General features: G+C 46.7%; 1 protein-coding gene and 1 long non-coding RNA gene across 3 annotated transcripts in view; one reads left to right on the forward strand and one right to left on the reverse strand.

The window, feature by feature from the left end:
- PTPRG (protein tyrosine phosphatase receptor type G) overlaps positions 1-1,866 on the reverse strand; it is a 394,955-nt gene extending 393,089 nt beyond the window's left edge. Inside the window, exon 1 of the mRNA XM_071439469.1 lies at positions 1,339-1,866. Within this exon, the coding sequence (XP_071295570.1) occupies positions 1,339-1,423 (85 nt within the window). The 5' untranslated portion in view covers positions 1,424-1,866. The remainder of the gene's footprint in view (positions 1-1,338) is intronic.
- Positions 1,867-4,373: 2,507 nt separating this feature from the next.
- On the forward strand, positions 4,374-17,583 carry LOC139595799 (uncharacterized). 2 transcript variants are annotated; one of them, XR_011681137.1, is made up of 4 exons: positions 4,374-8,758; positions 9,352-9,685; positions 14,770-14,920; positions 17,147-17,583. It is a non-coding gene; the product is annotated as an uncharacterized lncRNA (long non-coding RNA). The 2 variants fall into 2 exon arrangements; XR_011681136.1 differs by lacking the exon at positions 4,374-8,758 and having other exon boundaries at positions 8,765-9,685.
- The last annotated feature ends 1,603 nt before the right edge of the window (positions 17,584-19,186 follow it).

Raw genomic sequence — 19,186 nt, forward strand, 5'->3', positions numbered from 1 at the left:
TTTGCCATGTGAGAAGCTACTGGAAGGAATGGGATGGGTCTATCTGCTTAGCTCTGCATTTGGTGTTAGGAAAAAAGGGCATTCCAGGAAGAAATTTATTTTTTTAATGGAAAAAAAATGAGAACGCCTAAGTGAAAGTTCCTACAGAACCTCCAGAATTTAATTATTTCATTAGACTCTTGCACACCTGGCCGGGGCCAACAGGCAGGGCAGCCTCAGGAGCCCACGGCAAGGACGGGAGAAGCCCGGGAAGGGGGCAGATCCCTGGAAGAGGGGCTTGCGCTGTCCCCGGAGCCCCATCCCCGCCGGCAGGGAGGGAGGGAGGGAGCCCCGGGCACAGCGACCCCCGCCATCCCTCGGGGCTCCGGGCGGGAGCGCGCGCGGGGCGGGAGCGCGCCGGGCGGGGCTCGCGCTGCGCGCCGGCGGAGGGGCGCGCGCCCCGCGGGGGCGCCGGCGGCCCCACAGCGCCCCTGGCGGGCAGCGCGGGCACTGCGGAGGCGGCGGGAGGGAGCCCGAGCCCCGCGAGTTCCCCCGGGCCGGGGCAGCGGCGGGACCGCGCGTCCCAGCGCGGGGCACTGCGGGGCGGGAGAGCGCGCACCCGGCCCCCAAACACGCGAGCCCCGCCGTGCGACACGGGGGCGAGAAGCGATACGCAGGCGCCGGCCGCGGGGCGAGAAGTGGGGGGAGAACTGTACGGCGGTCGCCGAGTGCCCCCCGCCCGCGGAGCCCCTCTGCCGCGGGTGCGCGGTGGTGCCTGCACAGCCCCAGCCCCGGTGCGCAGCGGGCGCGCAGCCCCGCGGGACTGCCCCCCGCGCTGCCAAGGTCAGCACGCGGCACGGCGAGACCCCCACCAGGGACACGAGTGGCGTGGGGAGGGCAGGGACCCGCGCAGCGCGAAGTTTCTGGCGGGGGAACCGGGGGGCTGCGGCGCGGGGTCGGAGCGCGGAGTCACGCTGCCTTTCGGGGCGGCGAGCGGCGGTCCCGCAGCACAAAGGGAGCTCCAGGCAGCCCCACGAAAGAAGAGCGGCGCGCAAGGACCCCCCCCGGCCCCGCGCCGCCGGGCGCTGCAATGCACCGGAGAGCGGGGACACCGCGCCGGGAGCGCGGAGCCCAGCCCGAGCTCCGCTCACGGCCCCACTCGCGGGCAGCGCTGCCCGCAGCCGGGAGAGTGCTGCGGAGCGGGAGGAGACCCAACGCTGGGGCCGCCCCGGCAAAGGGGCCCCCGCGACCCCCCGCGCATCCTCCGCGCCCGCGGGGCGTCCCGCCGGCTCCCCACGGGGGTCGGGGACACGTGTGGACCAGGCACCGGGAGCCCCCCCAGCCGCCGCGCTCACTCACCGGGGAAGCACACCACATCATGGAGCACGGAGCTGGTGATTTTCAAGAAAAAGATCCACCAACACGGTTGCAGTAGCCTCCGCATGTCCAAAGCCGCACATCGAAAGGGGAAAGGGGCTAAAATAATTAACACACAGGGGGAGGAAAAAAAAAAGGGGGGGGGAGGGGGACCAAAAAAAAAAAAACTTGTTGAAAATAAGTTTCTCCCCGCACCCCTGTTCCTGCGGGAGAAAGCGGGGGGCTCCTGCTCGCCTCCTCTACGGGGAAAAAAAAAATTCGCCCCAAGCGCGGGGCAGGGGGAGGACGGAGTCGAGCGCCGGCGGGGCGCGGGGACCCCCCCCGCGCGGCTCGGCGGGCGCGGGGCGGCGCGGCTCAGGCGGGCAGCAGCGGCGGGGCGCGCATGCCGCGGACGGACGGGGCGCTCACAGCCGCCTCCGCGCACGGGCGGGCGGGCGGCGGTCAGCCGGGGCCCCGGCGCGCTCCATCCTGCCGTACAGGAAGTGGCGGGCGAGCCCGGATCCTGGCGGAGACTTTAAAGCGGGGCGAGGGAGAGAGAGGGAGAGAGAGAGAGCGCGGCGCGGCGGCGAGGCGAGGCGAGGAGAGGCGGCGGCGCGCCGGGCGCCCCGGCGGCGCGCCCCCGCCGCCCTTAAAGCGGCCGCGGCGGCGGGGCGGGGGCGCGCTCGTGTGCACGCTCCCGCGCACGCTCCCGCTGCCGCCTGTGTGCGCGTATCTGTGCAGGACGCCGCCGGCAGCGGCGGGGTTTGGGGCCGGTGTGTCACCGAGCCGCGGAAATTCGCCGTTCGCAGTTTCGGGCTCCGCGCTCTCGCCCCGGCGGTGTCTGCCGGGAGTTCCTTGTCTCGTTCTGCCGCCCCCCGGTGCGGGCTGCGAGGGGGTTCTGTCCTTCGTGGGCCCCCCGCTACTTGTGCGCATCACTCGGGGTGCTGTCAGAGGGGCCCGGCCCCCCTCCCCGCCCCAAACCCACGCGGTTTCCCATCCCCTTCGAATCTGTCCCCCACAGAATCACACAGCCCAGTGCCGTGCCGGGTATTTCCAGAAATCCTCATGGAAATCATACAGATTTTGTTCTTCTCCGGTGGTACGTATCTTTTTGGGTACTGCAAAAGACACCTCCACCCCCACTACCCCTAAAATCACATAGATTTTTCCTCCCCCAGTAATACTCATCATTCTGGGTATTGCTGGAAGCATCCCACAAAACTGCTATTTTTCCCCCAGTATTGTGCATTATACTACATATTTCCAGAGAGCCACCTCAAAATGAGATAATTGTTTGGTGTTTCTGCACAGTCAGATGAAGGCTGTCCCAAGCCACTCTGCATCCACCCCCCACACCCCCCCGGCAGCACTTTCTGAATGAGTGATAATTTTGCACAGGAAACAGAAGCAGAAAATGGTGTGAATTCAGGATGAAGGGATGGTTGCTTGTACTTGGTATTTCCTGGCTGTGCTGTGGTCTGCTGATGCTTAAATTTCATTCAGTGGTAGTTTTTGTCTGTTTCTTTGTTAATTACATCCATTCCAGGGATTCTGTTTCAGAAAGGAAAGGGTTTGGCCAGGTTTATCAGCGAGTAGTGTGCTCAGCCCGGGCTCTGTCAGTTGCTCTGCTCCTCTTTGCTTACCTGCAAACCTTCCACATTTGTGGTGTTTCCAGAGCAGAGGAGATGGTCGGCAGGAGGAAGAAGGGAGTAGGAAAATTCAGAAGTCGTTTGTGGAATGGCAGTGATTTTCTCTCCCCCTTCCTCAGCTCAGGGGTCACTAGAGCAGTGCCCTCAGGTAATTAGCACTGTCTGCAAGTGGTTTTGTGTCCATCCAGGTTTACACCACTCATCACAAGATGCCAAGGCAGTGGATTATGCTGCATCCAAAGAGCCCCTCACCAGGAGACACGTGTAGCCTTTTCTTTGACTTTCTCTCCACATTCCAGGTCATGACTGCCAAAAATCACGGTTGGAAGTTAAAAGTGCAGTCCTTATTGGCCAAAACTGCTCATCCCAGTGGGGATTTTTCATGTCGAAGGATTTAAGGACCTGATTAGATATTCTCTGCCTTTGAGGACACTACCCATTGGGGCGTGCAAAAATTAGAGAAGGTACTCGTGTAAGGATTTGTCTAAAGCAAAGCAAAAATTTATAGGCCCTGGAGAAAGGCTCTTCCAACTTGTCCATTAAATCATTTCCCAGAATATGGTTTCAACTCTCATAAAAAACAAAGATACAATGTTAAGAGCTAAATTTTCTAGATGTTTTTTGTTCGATGAAAATCAAAATCAAATCCCCACCTGCCTTGACCTTTCAGATTCTGCCATGACATCTGGGCTCCGTTACTTATTGGGCTATTCAGAAAAACCTGGAAAATATTCCCCTTTCAGCAATTGATTGCAACTTTGCTGTTCTATTTCAGCAGATAGAGAGGCAGGTTCTACACCAATACTGAGACTTGCCTCTTCAAGTGATGTCTGCCTGGTATTGCAAGAGGCAATCTTAAGGTGTTTCAATCTAAAAGTGGGTTTCAACAAGTCTCATTACATGAGAAAAGTTATTACACACTATTGCAATATCACAAAAGAAGAGTAAAAGCAGTGGATTTTTTTTTCAAAGAGCAGTTTGAATTAGTTTTTTCTCTCTAATTCAAAATCCTTTGCAAAAGCTGTTAATTGCACCATTTTAGATTTAAAACATATTTTTAAATTAGTTTAGGGTTTTCTCTCCTGGGAAATGACAAACCTGAAACTGGACCCATATCTAGGAATTGGAGGAATTTTGCATTTTCTATTCTTGGCCCAAACATGAAAGTAAGATATAAAATGCATAATCAGTGTTCTGGATTCTGTCTCCTGAGGAGCACAGATGACTTCAGATCTCTCTAAGCTGCTAAGGAAGATTTTAGGATGGCAGAGCTCCCATCAAAAACCAGAGGTGTTCGGGCTGGATATTCACAGTAGTCGCCTCAGGTCTGAACTTCTTAAAACAAATCTGTAAAAGCCCAATGTCAGCACGACCAGCTTGGTTCAGCCTGCTGTGGTACAACATGTACAATGACCCACTTTTCCTGGAGTGGGAAATCAATCATTGCATCGTCACACATCAGTTTAGGAGCTCTGGTGGCTGAAGTAGCTTTGTTTCGCCTTAGCAATTTGGGTGGGCAGAGAAATGGAAAGATGGATGATGGAGATGCAGAGAACAAAATTAACCACGGTTAAATGAGAGTCCATTTCCTGCATGCAGTATCTCTGTGCCCGAGGCACGCTGTCTATCAACAATACACAGGTACAAATTGGCCTGCAGAGGGATCTTTACCTGCCCAAACACAGCAAAGTGCATTAGCAGGATGCTGCTCTGTGGGCTGGGGCTGCCTGGCTGTGGAGCAGCCACATCTGACAGGACAGCTGATTCTTCCCAGGGACTGAAGTGCCGTGGCTGGTGTGATTAAAATAACTGCTGCTCCATTGGAGGCATTGAGAGGGGACATTATAACCCAGTGCAGCTAAACCAGACCAATGGGTGCTCTGCAAACCTTGCAATATTTATGGTTAGCAAAGCAGGTGATGTCAAGGTGAGAGGAATGGGACCAGCAGTTTGCTTGGAACTGTGAATAAAAGATAACTTTTATCCTTCTTTTCCCCCCTCCAGTTTGAACAAGTAATATTTTTATGCTGTCTTCACCAACATATGGGTATGACTCCTGGGAAAGAAATGAAAGTCTGTTAATTTATTTGATCAGACATGAGAAATAATAGAAAACTGAAAGGAAGAGTTGTATTTGTCATATGTTTGAATTAGTGAAAAGCTGAAGAAAGCAGAAAATATTACTAGGAGTTCAAAGATGAGAGGTTTTATTGAATTAGAAAATTATTAATAGCATTAATCATTTCCAAAACAGGCTTCTTAACATCTATAATGACTATGTAAAGGATTGGAGAAATAAAAATCAAAGAAAAAAGTCAGATACACCAAGTTACACTTGTTTTTGTGTCTAGAAAGAAAGGGGTGAATTTTCTTTTATTTACAGCCAGCCTCACTGGAATGGTTTATCTGTGGGGAAAAGACCAGGTGAGGATCTAGCCCTGAAAGGATAATTCAACATGAAGTACAAAGAAGCAGCTACAGGTCAGATTATAAGCAGTGTGACATATAAACTTCCAGATTAACTCAGCAGCCCTAGTTCCTGTTCAGCTTTGCATGGAAAGGAAAAAAAGGATGCTGAGTTTCATAAATTATACTATTGCAGAATTAGTTTCTCGAAGCCTCAGGACAGATGCATTCTTCTCAGAGTATGCTGTGAGGCTTTGAAGGTCTTAACAAGGCATCTGAGAACCTGCTGAGAACCAGAGGTGGAGGGCAAGCAAAGTGCTGTGATAAAAGAGAGGGCTTTATTTCAATATAATCATAGCAATGAGCTGTGTTGTTTGATTTATGAAGACATAAAAATAAATGAACTCAGAGGTGCAGGTAAAGCAAAAGGTATGAAAAACGTTAATGGGTGATGCAAACTCTGGCTAAGACACAGGCTGGGGTCAGAGATTGCTGCAAGTGTCACAGGCTGCACATCCACAGCTCAACCAGCATGACACGAATGGGCACTGACTTGAGAGACACTCCAAGATGTCCTGGCTGGGAAGTGTCCCACAGGGTTTGCACAAAGCTTTTTTAAAAGACCAATACATTTATTTTCTTGTGTTCTAAAAAAGGAGCCACCACCTTAGGGTAGCCTTAGGCTAAATCACTCAGAACAGACACTGGTCACACGCTGAGATGCCTACTTGAAAACTTCGAATTAACCTTGAAGTCAAACAGTTCTTTTGTCTCCCGAAACGGCCCCAAAATGCTGTGTTTGTAGAAGTGTGTGTGGAGGGTTGGACGGATCAGCAGCGAGTTTCTCTTTCAAAAGCAGCTGTAGTTCAGAGTCCTGTGGTACGACCTTGCTGGGGCCCTGAGTGTGTGCTTAATTCACAAATCCTCTCCTGTTAAGAGAAGAATATAAAAATCCATCATCAGTGTGGCAGCGAGCAGAGCAAGCATGTTCATGACTAGAGCTGAGGGATGAGATGAAAGACCCAGTTTTCTGTCCTGCTTGTCTGTGGCCATGTCTGTGACTCCGTGGAATTACTGCCTTGGCAGAATTTAAGGTAGAAACTAACGAGACAACAGACTTAGGGTCTTCCATTATTGGTGCAAATATTGTTTGTAGGTTTCAATACTATTTGAGTTCAATGAAATCCTTGGGATCCTCAGCTGCAGAGAAGCAGAAATGCTTTGAGAAGGCTCTGTCCATGCTCGATGTTTTTCCACTCCCGTGCAGCTTGCCAGGGAGATAACTGCAACTGTTGGGTTTTCCTACACAGTGAAGTTGACTCAAGGACAGGCAGGGTTTGCAGGCAATGTGAACTCAGGCTGAATATAAGCTGCTGTAAGGAGCAGCAGGGGTGTGGTGTGCTGGATCCAGACATGTTACAGACACAGTTACCATCAGCAATCTTCTTGTCCACATTCCAGCCCCCTGTTCTCCTTGGAGTCCACAAAGCCAGTAGCATAATGAGATACCTACTGTTTTAAAGGCCTCATGCATTACAAGCAAAACATCATTAAAAACACAGACAAAATTGATGAGAATGAATAAATTCATTGAAGGTGGAATTTCTGCTCTTCCTTTCCCCTCTTTCACTGCGCTGCTGATTTCTGCCAAAGAAGTTAGTGTGATAGGGCCCTGTTCTCCTGCACAGATGTCAAAAAGATGTGTCAGAAGCTACTGGTGAAGGGTAAAGACACAGGTGAGCTGTGGTCCCAAGGGGAGAGGCAGTAATGACTCTGTAACAACGTGTGACCTTCTGCTGTAAACCCATTGCCAATGGTGTCCAAAGCCAGGCCCCCGAAATTGCTCCACAATGAAGACCAATCAGGCAGACTGCAAAAAGCACTTTCCTAGTCAATCCCAGGAGAGCACTTTCAAGAAACAAAAATCTGTTCTATAAATGGTAGAAGCAGACTCCCAATCTGTTTAAGGAAAGAAGAGAAAGTTAAAGAGCAACGTTTGCCATACCCATGTTCACTCAGAGATACATTCTCTTTGACTGCAGGAATAGGGTGATGTGCAAACTTGTATGTTCTGGCTATCTTTTTTAGTTGGTAATGTCTTACAAGAGCTTGTACAGATGTGAATAATTACATTCCAGAAACTAATGCAGCCCCTGGTGGGAGGGTGCGGGGAGGAATGGCCTTGACAGAACAAGGAAAGAAATAACACTTGTCAGGGACAGGAAAAGTAATTGTTACTTTATTTTGGGTCCCTGTGTTGCAACAGAGAAATGCAGCTTGCAGATTACAGCATAGCTCTGTTTTTGCTATTCCTCTCTGGTTTCAGATATTTGTGTTTTTGGTGTTTGAGTATTTTTTTCTTAAAACATTAGCAGTTACTCAAATATAGACTTGTGTAAAGCACTCTGGATTTGAGTGTGGACAGGCAGTACATTAGCTAATATGATTCCATTAAAAAAGGATTCCATAGCCAGTGCCCCAATTAAATGAAGAAGTGTCAATATTAATAAACCTCCCAAAGAAAGGGATAAAATCAGATGCCCCAGTGACCCCTCAGACATGAGTTATTCAGATCAATACATACCCATAAGCACCGATGGAGATAGATAAACAACAACAATGCATCCAGGCCACTGAGGTTTGGCAGTACAGCACACCCACAAAGTCTCCTTTGTTTTCTCTGTTTTACTTTCCATTCCCTTATTCTCCAGTGTCAGGAGCATGAGCTACTTGTCTGCAAACTCCAGTTTCTTGCTTGGAGTTCATCCTGTCTCCTCTTGATGCCTGGACTAAAAAGGATTTCTTGGAAGCGTAAAGACGCCATCCAAAATGTTGAATAAGCAGTAATCCAAATCCCTGACAGCTTACATCCCTAATGCAACCGAAATGATTTTCATTCATCTTTTCAATTGCCATCAAATACAGACCCACTGCAGCTGGGCACAACTCCACTGGGCATTCCCTTTCCTAGAACTGCACCTACTTGGGTCCAAGTCAAAGTTTTGCCAGTGCAAGGAGGGATGTGACCAAATACCACAAAAATGCAGTTGTTACTTTCTGCAGTGTTTTGCTACTGTGGGAGTGTGGCAAGGCTTATCTTTTCTCCCCAGATTTCATGTTCACGATGCATATCTCTGTGCCATCAAGGTCTGGTAGTTACAATGCGTCCTGCTCACAGCTACAGTGTTGGAGGGTTTAAAACATTTTAGAATTTCAGCATCTCTTTTTGTTGATTTCAGATGAATGGAAGAAGAGGATGCCAAATTCCCTAAAACAGTAAACACTTTAAAAAACACAATAAATGCTGGGCCCAATTCTACCTTTCTCCATGCTGGTGTAAGCCTAACCTCTCTTCATGCAGCTGACAGGTAATTTGTGACAATGTAACATGGGACAGAGTCAAACCCTTTAATTTGGAAGAAGACAATTTCTTCCTCTGGCCCACGCCCAAGAAAATATACATAAGACATACAAAATAGACATAAGACATACATAAGTGGTAGAAACTGGGGTTTTTTTGTTTGTTTGTTTTGGGTTTTTTGTTTGTTTTTTTTGTGTGGTTTTGGGTAAAAATATTCAGTTTTGGACTGAAAACTAGGCTTTCCTAGCTAAGCCAAAAAGGGGGAAAGGGGGAAGGGGGAACGTTTATCATAAGTGACCTGAAGAGGAGTACAACTAACATGTGTTTAGAACATTGAACTGTTGTTTTAGTCCACGCAAATTTATAATGCCAATTTTAAAGTAGCTTATGATGTCCAAATAGATTTTAGCATCTATTAAAGGTATCATCTTAAGACACATTGATGGGGGAAAAGGAAACTGAGAATTAAATTGTTACGATTAATTCATAGCAAAAGAACATGAGACCTCATAATTCCTCCCACGGCAGCATCACAGTTAGTAAAATATTACACCTTTTTTTTCTCCTTTTTTTTTTTTTTTTCTTTTTCTTCCCCTGTAGCAGAAACACAACAGAATGACATTATTCTCTCGGGGCCAATATTAACTGCAAGCCCACGGCCGCTGGTGAGCTCGGGGGTGCTCCCCGGGCCGCGTTTGCTGCCGGAGCTCCGGGCAGCCCCGGCCCGGGGCTGAGCCCGAGGCGGCTTCGAGCCACACGGGGGAGTCGCAATGCGCGCACGGCCGGGTTCGCGCTCATCCATCATCCTGCGAACCTGATTTCTGCGTGCTGCCGCCTTGTCAGTCTGTCTGGGAGATAGCACGAGATCTGCAACACTTAGCACAGCAAAAAACAAAGCTGGAAACGCGGTGTTTCTGTTACAGGACGGCCTTGTGTGAGTACGGCGGGTCGGGGTTTTCGGAGGGGGAGAAATCTGTGCCGAGCGTGATTCTCTTTACTGAACGCCGAGCCACCAGCTTGCCTGGTGATGCCATGCAGAACACTAAGAAAAGTTACAGAAATCTCAGCCATCAGTAATGAAACACTAGCGATTTTGTGTAATCCATTGGGAAAGCAGAGGGTGCGGCAGGTTCGTAGGTGACAGGACAACACGGAGTCTCACAGTGGCAGGGGAACAGCAGCTCTGGAGCAGGAGCCAGGCCCCATCATCAGCCCCATCATCACAGTTCTCACTGCAAGGGTTCCCTCCACCCGATAGCTGCAGGAAGAGTGGGCACGGGCTCTGATGCTCCTGGCCCAGGATTTAATGATCTTGACAAAACCCACCTTCAGTAAGCACAGGCCATGAGCAGCGGACACACAGCCTCCAAATCCTGCCCCCGAACCATCCTGAACCATCCTCACTCCCCAAGTCCGTCCCAGGTGGAGGACACAGCGGGGATGAGGGTCCTGAGCAGGGCACAGAGGGAAGCTCGGACCGAGCTCTCCCAACACGGCACAGGTTTTCCTGCAGTACTCAGGCCATCCTAACCAACATTCCCTTGGATTTTTATACATCGTTCTTGCGACCTTACCATATCACACAGGAGACTTACTTTCTCAGTTTATTGTTACCTGCTCCTAATCCAGACGGCTGCTCACACAATGCACCATTATCCAGCAAAACAGCGCGTCCTGACAAACGCTGCTCAGTGAGCACTGGCCACCAATCCGAGAGAGCCAGGGTCGCTGCTGAACAATACCAAGAGAGGTCTCACTAGCTTCTTCTCCCTCCTCCATTCAATGAGCTGTTAATAGACAAGCTGTTAGAGAGAGAAAGAACTAAATAGTTTACAAGCTTACATTTGAAGGCCTGTGAATTGCATTAGCTGAGCCAGCTGAGTGAGAGCCAAGGCAATCTCCCCACGATTGTAGAAAATGGCATTGAGGCATGTGGAGGCAAAGAAAGAATGACAGTGACCAGGTTTACAATATGCCAAGCTGAAATAATTACTGCTGTCTGTGGCACAGAATTTTTAGCTGAACTACAATATGGAATCAAAGCATTCTGTTAAATGCACAAGTGTGTTTGTGTGTTCATATTTTTAAACTTTCTCTCTTCTATGAAAACATTTATTTACAGCGTTAATAAAAACTTTCTGAAGCTGATTTTTATTATTTCCTTATTGAACCCCCTGCTACCTCTCATTCTCTGCAGAGGCCACTCTCAGTATGAGAAATGACCACAGTATTTTTCATTACTCTCCGGGTTTTTTGAGGCCTAGCAGTTATGAATACGAATGTGAACCACTTTAAATACAATTACCTGGAAAATAATTTGGGATCTGTGGAGCTGGAATGTGCAACTGAAAATATTTGTAACCCTTTAGTTACCAGCCAAGTGATTGTCATAGTTCTTTTTAATATTTCATTCTGTCCTTTAACTTTACCAGAGGGGAAAAAAATTGAAAAGCAGAATAAGACAAATTAATAATAGTGAAATAGAAAAATTGAAAAGTAAAGAATGGAACCATCAAACCATTCATTTTAAGACATTCTGTGGCAGAAAAGAATGAAGGAAAGAACAGTTAAAAACCAGCCACTATCAAACAATCATAGTTCAAAATTTCTACCTTTGAGAAAAGCTCAGAAACTTTCAAGGGGACCATAGCTTCAAACAAAAGGATTGGTGTGGATCAAATGCACTTTAAGGTAAAAGATTTCAACTTGCTTAGTAACTTTCTTCTTTATATTGTTCTCCCTATTTTCCGCAGTCTTTGGTTAGAAGGAGGCCGGGTGCTGTCTCTAAGGCAGTGCTGCAATGACAGCAGCAAGAGCTGAGGGAGCTGCTCCAATGCAGCCCTCACAGGCAATGCCTGCTGGGCCTTTCAGCAAAGGACACTGGTGGCTTTGGCTGTGACCTCCACTAATGGGCAGCTCTCTGTGATTCTCACTCAAAGTCCAGTCAAAGCAGCAAAAATCGGCTTGACAGCAAACACAACTTTGTTTTATTAAAACAATTTTTGGTACATTATCACATAGATCATTCACAAACTGGACTTACTTGGGTCAGTGATCCAGAAAACAGCTTTTCCAGTCAGACTTGAGCTTTGCCCATTTAACTTTGTCTCAAAATCTGAGTATATTTACCAAAGAGAAACCTTTTAGTCATGCTTAGAGTACCAGCCATCTATTGCTCATATCTGAAAGGAAAACAATCCAGCATCCCTCTACATGGGGTAAGAATTTCTGCCACTATTTTAAGACCAATGGCAAAACTCATGTTGACCTTAGAATGGACAGACTGACTTCTGAATTGTTAAATGCTCTCTTTTGGTTTCAGTCCCGCAGTGTCAGTGCAGGTAAATCAGTTTCTGGAATTAGTCACCTGAGATCAGACCAAGCAGATATTATGGATTTTCAGGTCCTTGTTTATGAACATTTTTCAAGTAGGCTGAGAAAAATTCTTTTGGAGGCTTCAGAGAAACCATCATGTCAAGGGTATTTTGTTTTAGTGAAAGGCTGAGGATTTATCTAGTGAAACCTGGGAATCATTCTCTTTTGTTTTGGTGGGTTGGTTTTCCTGAGCTGTTCAGTGTTCCCTCCTCTTAGATCCTTTCATTCAAGTTAGTAGTTTCCTTATATTGGCTGATCTTTATTTCTGCTTTTAATATTCTCTATTGATTTTATTGTAGTGCACTTACATGCTGTTCAACAGTCCCCTATTACTGTAAATAAAGTGAGATAAATAACTTGGCTTTCTTTCTGCATGTGAAATATTTGGCAGCAGCCATCCCCACCCTCAACTGAGCACTTGACAGTGTCACAGTCAGTGTGTGAGAGCAGCTCTGCGTGCCCTCACATGTCACCAGTGCCCATGCTGGTTATATAAAGCTGGCTTGGGGTCTGCTGATATTGCTGGCTGGCTTTATCTAGCAAGCAGAGGTACCAGTGGCATCTGTGCATCTGTTGGATGTGCAGATGGAGGCAGCTGCCCTCTCAGACACTGGCAGCAATAGCAGTGTTAACACGGGCATCTGTGACCAGGCAAGATATTGCTTATCTGCAGTGCATGGCAAAGTCACTGAGGCTCCTGTTTTCGGATCAGGCAGGTGTTATTTCTATCTATCACTGACAGACTCGGGCTTAACCAGTCACTTTAAATAACAACGATAAGATCCAAACCACAGCTTCGTGGCTGCTCCCCCTGGGACTCCTGCTGGCCTCAGGGAAACACCCAGCACAGTCAGAGTACAGGAGGTGCATTCCTTTGGCCAGCGGAGTCTGTGTGGCATTCCCAGCAGCTGCACCCCTCCAGAGCCCTCGTGTTGGCTCTGTGTCAGCTGGAGGTCCAAGGCTCTGCCAAGGGCTGGGGCAGCTCCAGGGCAGCACCTGGCCCTGATCCTCAGCCTGTGCTGGGCTCTGGAGCTGTGCCTGAGCCTGGGCCTGCCCTGGGAGCACACAGTTAGCACAGCCTGTCCTGCCTGCTTGGGGCACTGACAGCAGCTGACCTGAGAGCCTGACTGAATGCCAGGAGCTGCTGGAGGCTCTGCAAGGCCTTTCATTATTCCCCCTGTCCCAGACAGATGGGGCTGGGTGCTGCTCCAGCAGTGCCCAGGGCTGGCTGCACCATCAATGGCACTGATGTCAATGGTACTGATGTCAATGGTACTGACACCAATGGTACTGACACCAATGGCACTGACACCAATGGTACTGACACCAATGGTACTGATGTCAATGGTACTGATGTCAATGGCACTGACACCAATGGTACTGACACCAATGGCACTGACACCAATGGTACTGACACCAATGGTACTGATGTCAATGGTACTGACACCAATGGCACTGACACCAATGGTACTGACACCAATGGCACTGACACCAATGGTACTGATGTCAATGGTACTGATGTCAATGGTACTGACACCAATGGTACTGATGTCAATGGTACTGACACCAATGGTACTGACACCAATGGTACTGATGTCAATGGTACTGACACCAATGGCACTGACACCAATGGCACTGACACCAATGGTACTGATGTCAATGGTACTGATGTCAATGGTACTGATGTCAATGGCACTGACACCAATGGTACTGATGTCAATGGTACTGATGTCAATGGTACTGATGTCAATGGTACTGATGTCAATGGTACTGACACCAATGGTACTGATGTCAATGGTACTGATGTCAATGGCACTGACACCAATGGTACTGACACCAATGGCACTGATGTCAATGGTACTGATGTCAATGGCACTGACACCAATGGTACTGACATCAATGGCACTGATGTCAATGGTACTGATGTCAATGGTACTGACACCAATGGCACTGACACCAATGGTACTGATGTCAATGGCACTGACACCAATGGTACTGATGTCAATGATACTGATGTCAATGGTACTGACACCAATGGCACTGACACCAGTGGTACTGATGTCAATGGTACTGACATCAATGGCACTGACACCAATGGTACTGATGTCAATGGTACTGACACCAATGGCACTGACACCAATGGTACTGATGTCAATGGTACTGATGTCAGTGGTACTGATGTCAATGGTACTGACACCAATGGCACTGACACCAATGGTACTGATGTCAATGGTACTGATGTCAGTGGTACTGATGTCAATGGTACTGACACCAATGGTACTGATGTCAATGGTACTGATGTCAATGGTACTGATGTCAATGGTACTGACATCAATGGCAATGACACCAATGGTACTGATGTCAATGGTACTGACACCAATGGTACTGATGTCAATGGTACTGATGTCAATGGCACTGACACCAATGGTACTGATGTCAATGGTACTGACACCAATGGTACTGACACCAATGGCACTGACACCAATGGTACTGATGTCAATGGCACTGACACCAATGGTACTGATGTCAATGGTACTGATGTCAGTGGTACTGATGTCCTCTGGTTACAGAGCTCAGTCCTACTGCAGGTGATGCTTACTCCCCTTGAAGTCCTGCAGGTTTATTTCCTGTTACTGTCTGTAGGCCAGCCCTGAAGATCAAACCTGGTGGAGGTTCAGATCAGCACTGCCAATAGTCATCTGGATTTGTTCTCCAGGAATACACAGATGCATCTTCCTGCTGTGCTTTGTGTGGCTGCAGCACAGATAGCCTCTAAAACAGACCTCCACAAGGGGTATGTTCACATCCAGACATGCTGAAACTATGCCAGCATTTTATCTGGTGTCTCAAATTTTAAAGTATGGAGTTACAGGTTTTGAGTCATTTTTATTTAAATACATACTTGAGATCTAAAAAGATTGTATTCTTTTAATTTTGTTATGGCAAAAGCGAATCTATTCCAGTTAGTTAATGCAAACTGCTTTGAAAAGAGCTGTGGAATATCCTTGTAAATATTGTGTGGAAGCAACTAACTAAAATAGTCAAAATAAAAAGTAAAAATCACATGACTTTAAGAAAGCACATAAAGAGTAATCAAGCAGAGTAAAACCAAATAAGATTAATTGAAGTTACAGACTCAGTATACAGTGTATTGTATTCTTTGGACTGAACAGAATTACATGCTGTGCCAGGGTGTTCTGAACTCCATTAAAGAGTAATCTTTGTACACAACAGTAGTGCTGTGCAAATAAATGTTGTGAGGCAAAATAAATAAGTTTTGAGAAATGAATGATTCTAGCAGGAGTTTGTCAATTAATTAGAACAAAGAGGGAAGTCTAGCAAACAACACAAAGAGATGAACAGGAAAGAGTTCACGTTGCCATAACAGCTTTTGTTATTTTCTTACTTTACTTTTTGCTAATTCTGCCTCTTAAAAGCTTTGTGGGATTTTCTTTGAAGAGGGAAAGGGGCCAAGAAGTTGTGGTGACAATTTTGCTCACTCATTAAATGCTATCTTTGGGTCTTTCCTCAAAAAAGGTTAATTTTAACTTGTTTTAACAGGGCAAAGGAGTGTGAACTAGAATAGAGAAAGAATTACAGAAGATTTAGTTAAGTTACATTTATTGTAGACAGGTTTCCCAAAAGTGGTTAAGGAATTAACCAGTGCAATTTCATAATTATTAGTTATCATCTCTCAGAACTTGTAGAGGATAGGTCAAGTCCCAGAAAACCAGAGGAGGACAGATATAGTACCTGCTTTCAAGAAAATGGAAAAAGGAACTCTCAAGAAACCATGCATTTCTTAGCCTAACTTTCAGCAGGTTATAACTGGAAAAAATAAATTAGATATTGTAAAATTTGTAAGTGACAGCATTTTGGAAGGAACTGGAAATACTAGAGCACCACAATTAGAACTACTGCTCTTGGTAAACCAGGGGAATGATTCCAATTTAACTGGGTCACATTCACTCAAGTGAAATAAAAAGAGCTATATCTAGGCAGGAGAAGCCAAATCTCTGCACACCAAAAAGGCAGGAGAAGCCTGGAAGATCTGAAGGTGATAACATCCACAGTAAATGAGAAGTGAGACGTACTCATAAGAAAGCAAATCTTGTAAAATGTACCACCAGTAGCACTGCTTGTAACATGACAAACATCATCACTCTGCTGTGCTCAGAAGTATTGGAGGTTTACCAGTTTACCCAGAATGTGGTTTGAGTACCATATTTTTAAATAAAAGGTTCAGTCCCACTGTACAGGAACAGGAATAAATAGAAACCTATAAATTAGGAGAAAAGGTTGGAGAAACTGAGTTTGTTTCCTGTACACAATTGAGGAGGGTTTGATAACTGACTTCCAGCACATAAGAAGCCACTAAAAGGAGGTACTAATCCATTGTCCTCTGAGGTTAGGACAAGAAATATTGCTTTAATTTCCAAGAAAGAAGATTTGGGTTATCTTTCTAACTATAAACCTAGGTAAACACTGGAACAGGCTGCTGGAGTGTCTGTAGAATCTCTATTACTTGGAGTCTTAAAAACCAGATTAGATAAAAGAGCTGTCAGCCTTGTTGGGTATATTTGATCCACATTCCTCAGCAGAGGTGGGCTACACCAAACATCTTCTAAGCTCCTTGTCAGCCCTACTTCCTCAGCTCCTGAAATGCTGTAGTTGCACTTTTGTTGCACTCAAACACAAATTTTAATAAAAAACAGACGCAAAATCAATCAACAAAAAAATGCAAAAAGGAGCTGGAGAAGGTGGTTCTTGGCATTGCAAAGATCAGAGGTGAGTAAAACAAATCAGTATCTTTTTGCTCATTCTGATTATTCCAAATCCAGCTGTGTTTTAACAGAAATACAGAACTTAAACAAAGAAGGAGTATGCTGAGGGTGGGGAAGGCAGAATTGGGAAATAGCAATAACAATTCTGCTACCCATCCTTTAAGACTCTGTATCGTATCTCCTGGAAGAGAGGGGAAGCTGTGGTTCTCTTTTTTTTCTTCTCTCTGCTTTCTCAGAGTCCAGGCAGAGTTGCATGACCAAGAACTCATTTGGAGCTGAAAGGAGCACACCAAGGGTCCCTCTGAACATCCTGGCCAGCATTTCCATGTTCTTGTCTAGCCCCACTCAGCCGTGGATTGAGACTGAGCATCCCCAGCATGGAGCCCAGGGCATGTGGAGAGGCAGCACCAAGGAAGGCAATAGAGTGGTTCATGCAGATTCCTCCCCCACCCTGAGAAAGCTCCTTCCCCACACATGGGTGTCCCAACACAGAGATTTGCTGGGACAAAAGTGCCAGAATCAGCAAACACTGGGGGGTAGTTTAATATTTCTTTAACTATCCTCAGGCGCTATTTTTTTTTTCTGTATGTTCAATTAGACTGTGGATTTATTGATAAATAAATCAAGTCTCTGCTTTCAATTTTTGCACTGAGGGAAGGCACAGCTGAGAAGCAGAATTTCAGGAATACATTCATCTAAGCATGTGAAATTCTCTTTGGTCTTTGAATCCTCTTGCAGATAAACTACTCTTACCATATTTATGGAGTACCAGCTTTTCAACACTTATTTTATAATCCATAGTCCTCTGCCCTTTTGCAAATAACTTCTGTTTGGTCCAGAAAAGCAGCCTCTCTCAGCTCACACAGCCTATGTGTTTGTGCCAGTCTGCATTATTTATATCTCCACTAAAGCCATTCCTCTTTTCCATGTTCTTATAATGGTGCCTATCATGTAATGTTTGGGCAACTATTTGTTGTTGCTGATGAGACTTTGGCCACTGCTCCCACCTTTATGGTACAAGCTTTCAGCAGAGTTCTGAATTGTGGGGCATCCAGCAGAGTCTCAGTAGCAGCAGATGTCCATTTCACAAGTGAGTTATCAGAGGTATCTAAGGGTGTTTGGAGTTTGATCTCTGCTTTTCTGAATGATGCCTTTTCATTTTGAAAACTCATGGTGTTGATGCTTACTTCTAAGCCATCATAGCTTTTAAGTTTCATGCAGCAAGACATCAAAGTCAGAGCCCACACTGTATATTTCTTGCTCAATTACACCAAGAGAGGTGTAGATTTTCTTTGGACAAGTTGCAAGCAGTGGTTCCTGCAGATTAAGTCCCTGTTTGAAAATATCTGTATTTCACAGCTGAGGGATGAAGGGACCAATACTGTCCTCTTTTTCTTCCTGGTATAAATGCCTTAACTAGGAAAGATCCCTCCCAGTCCAACCCATGCTGAGGCTCAGAGCAGTGCACTGTGACATCAGGCCAGCCCTGATCCACTGATGCATGAGGATTCCCCCCATTCAGGCCATTCCCTGACTCATGTGGATTCAGCAGCCCTCCCATCCCACTGCCAGCCCCCAGCAGCTCTGTGCTGCTGGCTCCCCATGGGAGCCTCTCCCAGGGCTGGGCTGGCAGGATGTGAGAGCTGAGTCCTCCCAGAGCAGCTCGTTCTGTCGTGCCCTGCAGAGGGATTGTCACTGCACTGAGATTTCCAGCACAGCACCTTCTGCTGAGCTACTCACACATTAAAGGAATGCCCAATCCCTACAGTGGGATACACCTGGGAAATAAGCTGTTCCCAGGAGTTGCAAAGGAAAGGCTTCTGGGTTTTCAATATCAATATTTATCAAGCTATACACCCCCAGAGGAGGTGTTTGCTCCCCACTCCAGTCTGTTGATACTTTTGTCTGAACTAACCAACTCTGTCAATTGTAATTACAATCTATAAATATTTTATATTACTTTAAAATCAGGTTTTAAAATATTTAAATTAATTTGGGCTGGTGAATTAGATAGCCAGGAATTTGAAACTGAGCTTGTCTAATCCTCTGAGCTTCTCTTTTCAGCTTTTAGCTGTAGCCCAAACACTCCCACTTTCTGCAGGAGGAACCAATGCAAGAAAATTTAACTCAGTTATCCACATTCTGTGTTTTCTTGCAGCTATTTCAGCTCACCCAAACCAGACTGAGTGTCCACATTGCCAAAGTATGAATTTGGATGGATGGGCACCACAGAGGGTCTGCCTGAGCCTTGTAAAATTTTACAGTACAACTGGGAT

Source organism: Agelaius tricolor, unplaced genomic scaffold (assembly GCF_023055355.1).
Source record: "Agelaius tricolor isolate 1412-34295 unplaced genomic scaffold, bAgeTri1.0.p SCAF_14, whole genome shotgun sequence".
In the NCBI taxonomy this organism is placed as follows: domain Eukaryota; kingdom Metazoa; phylum Chordata; class Aves; order Passeriformes; family Icteridae; genus Agelaius; species Agelaius tricolor.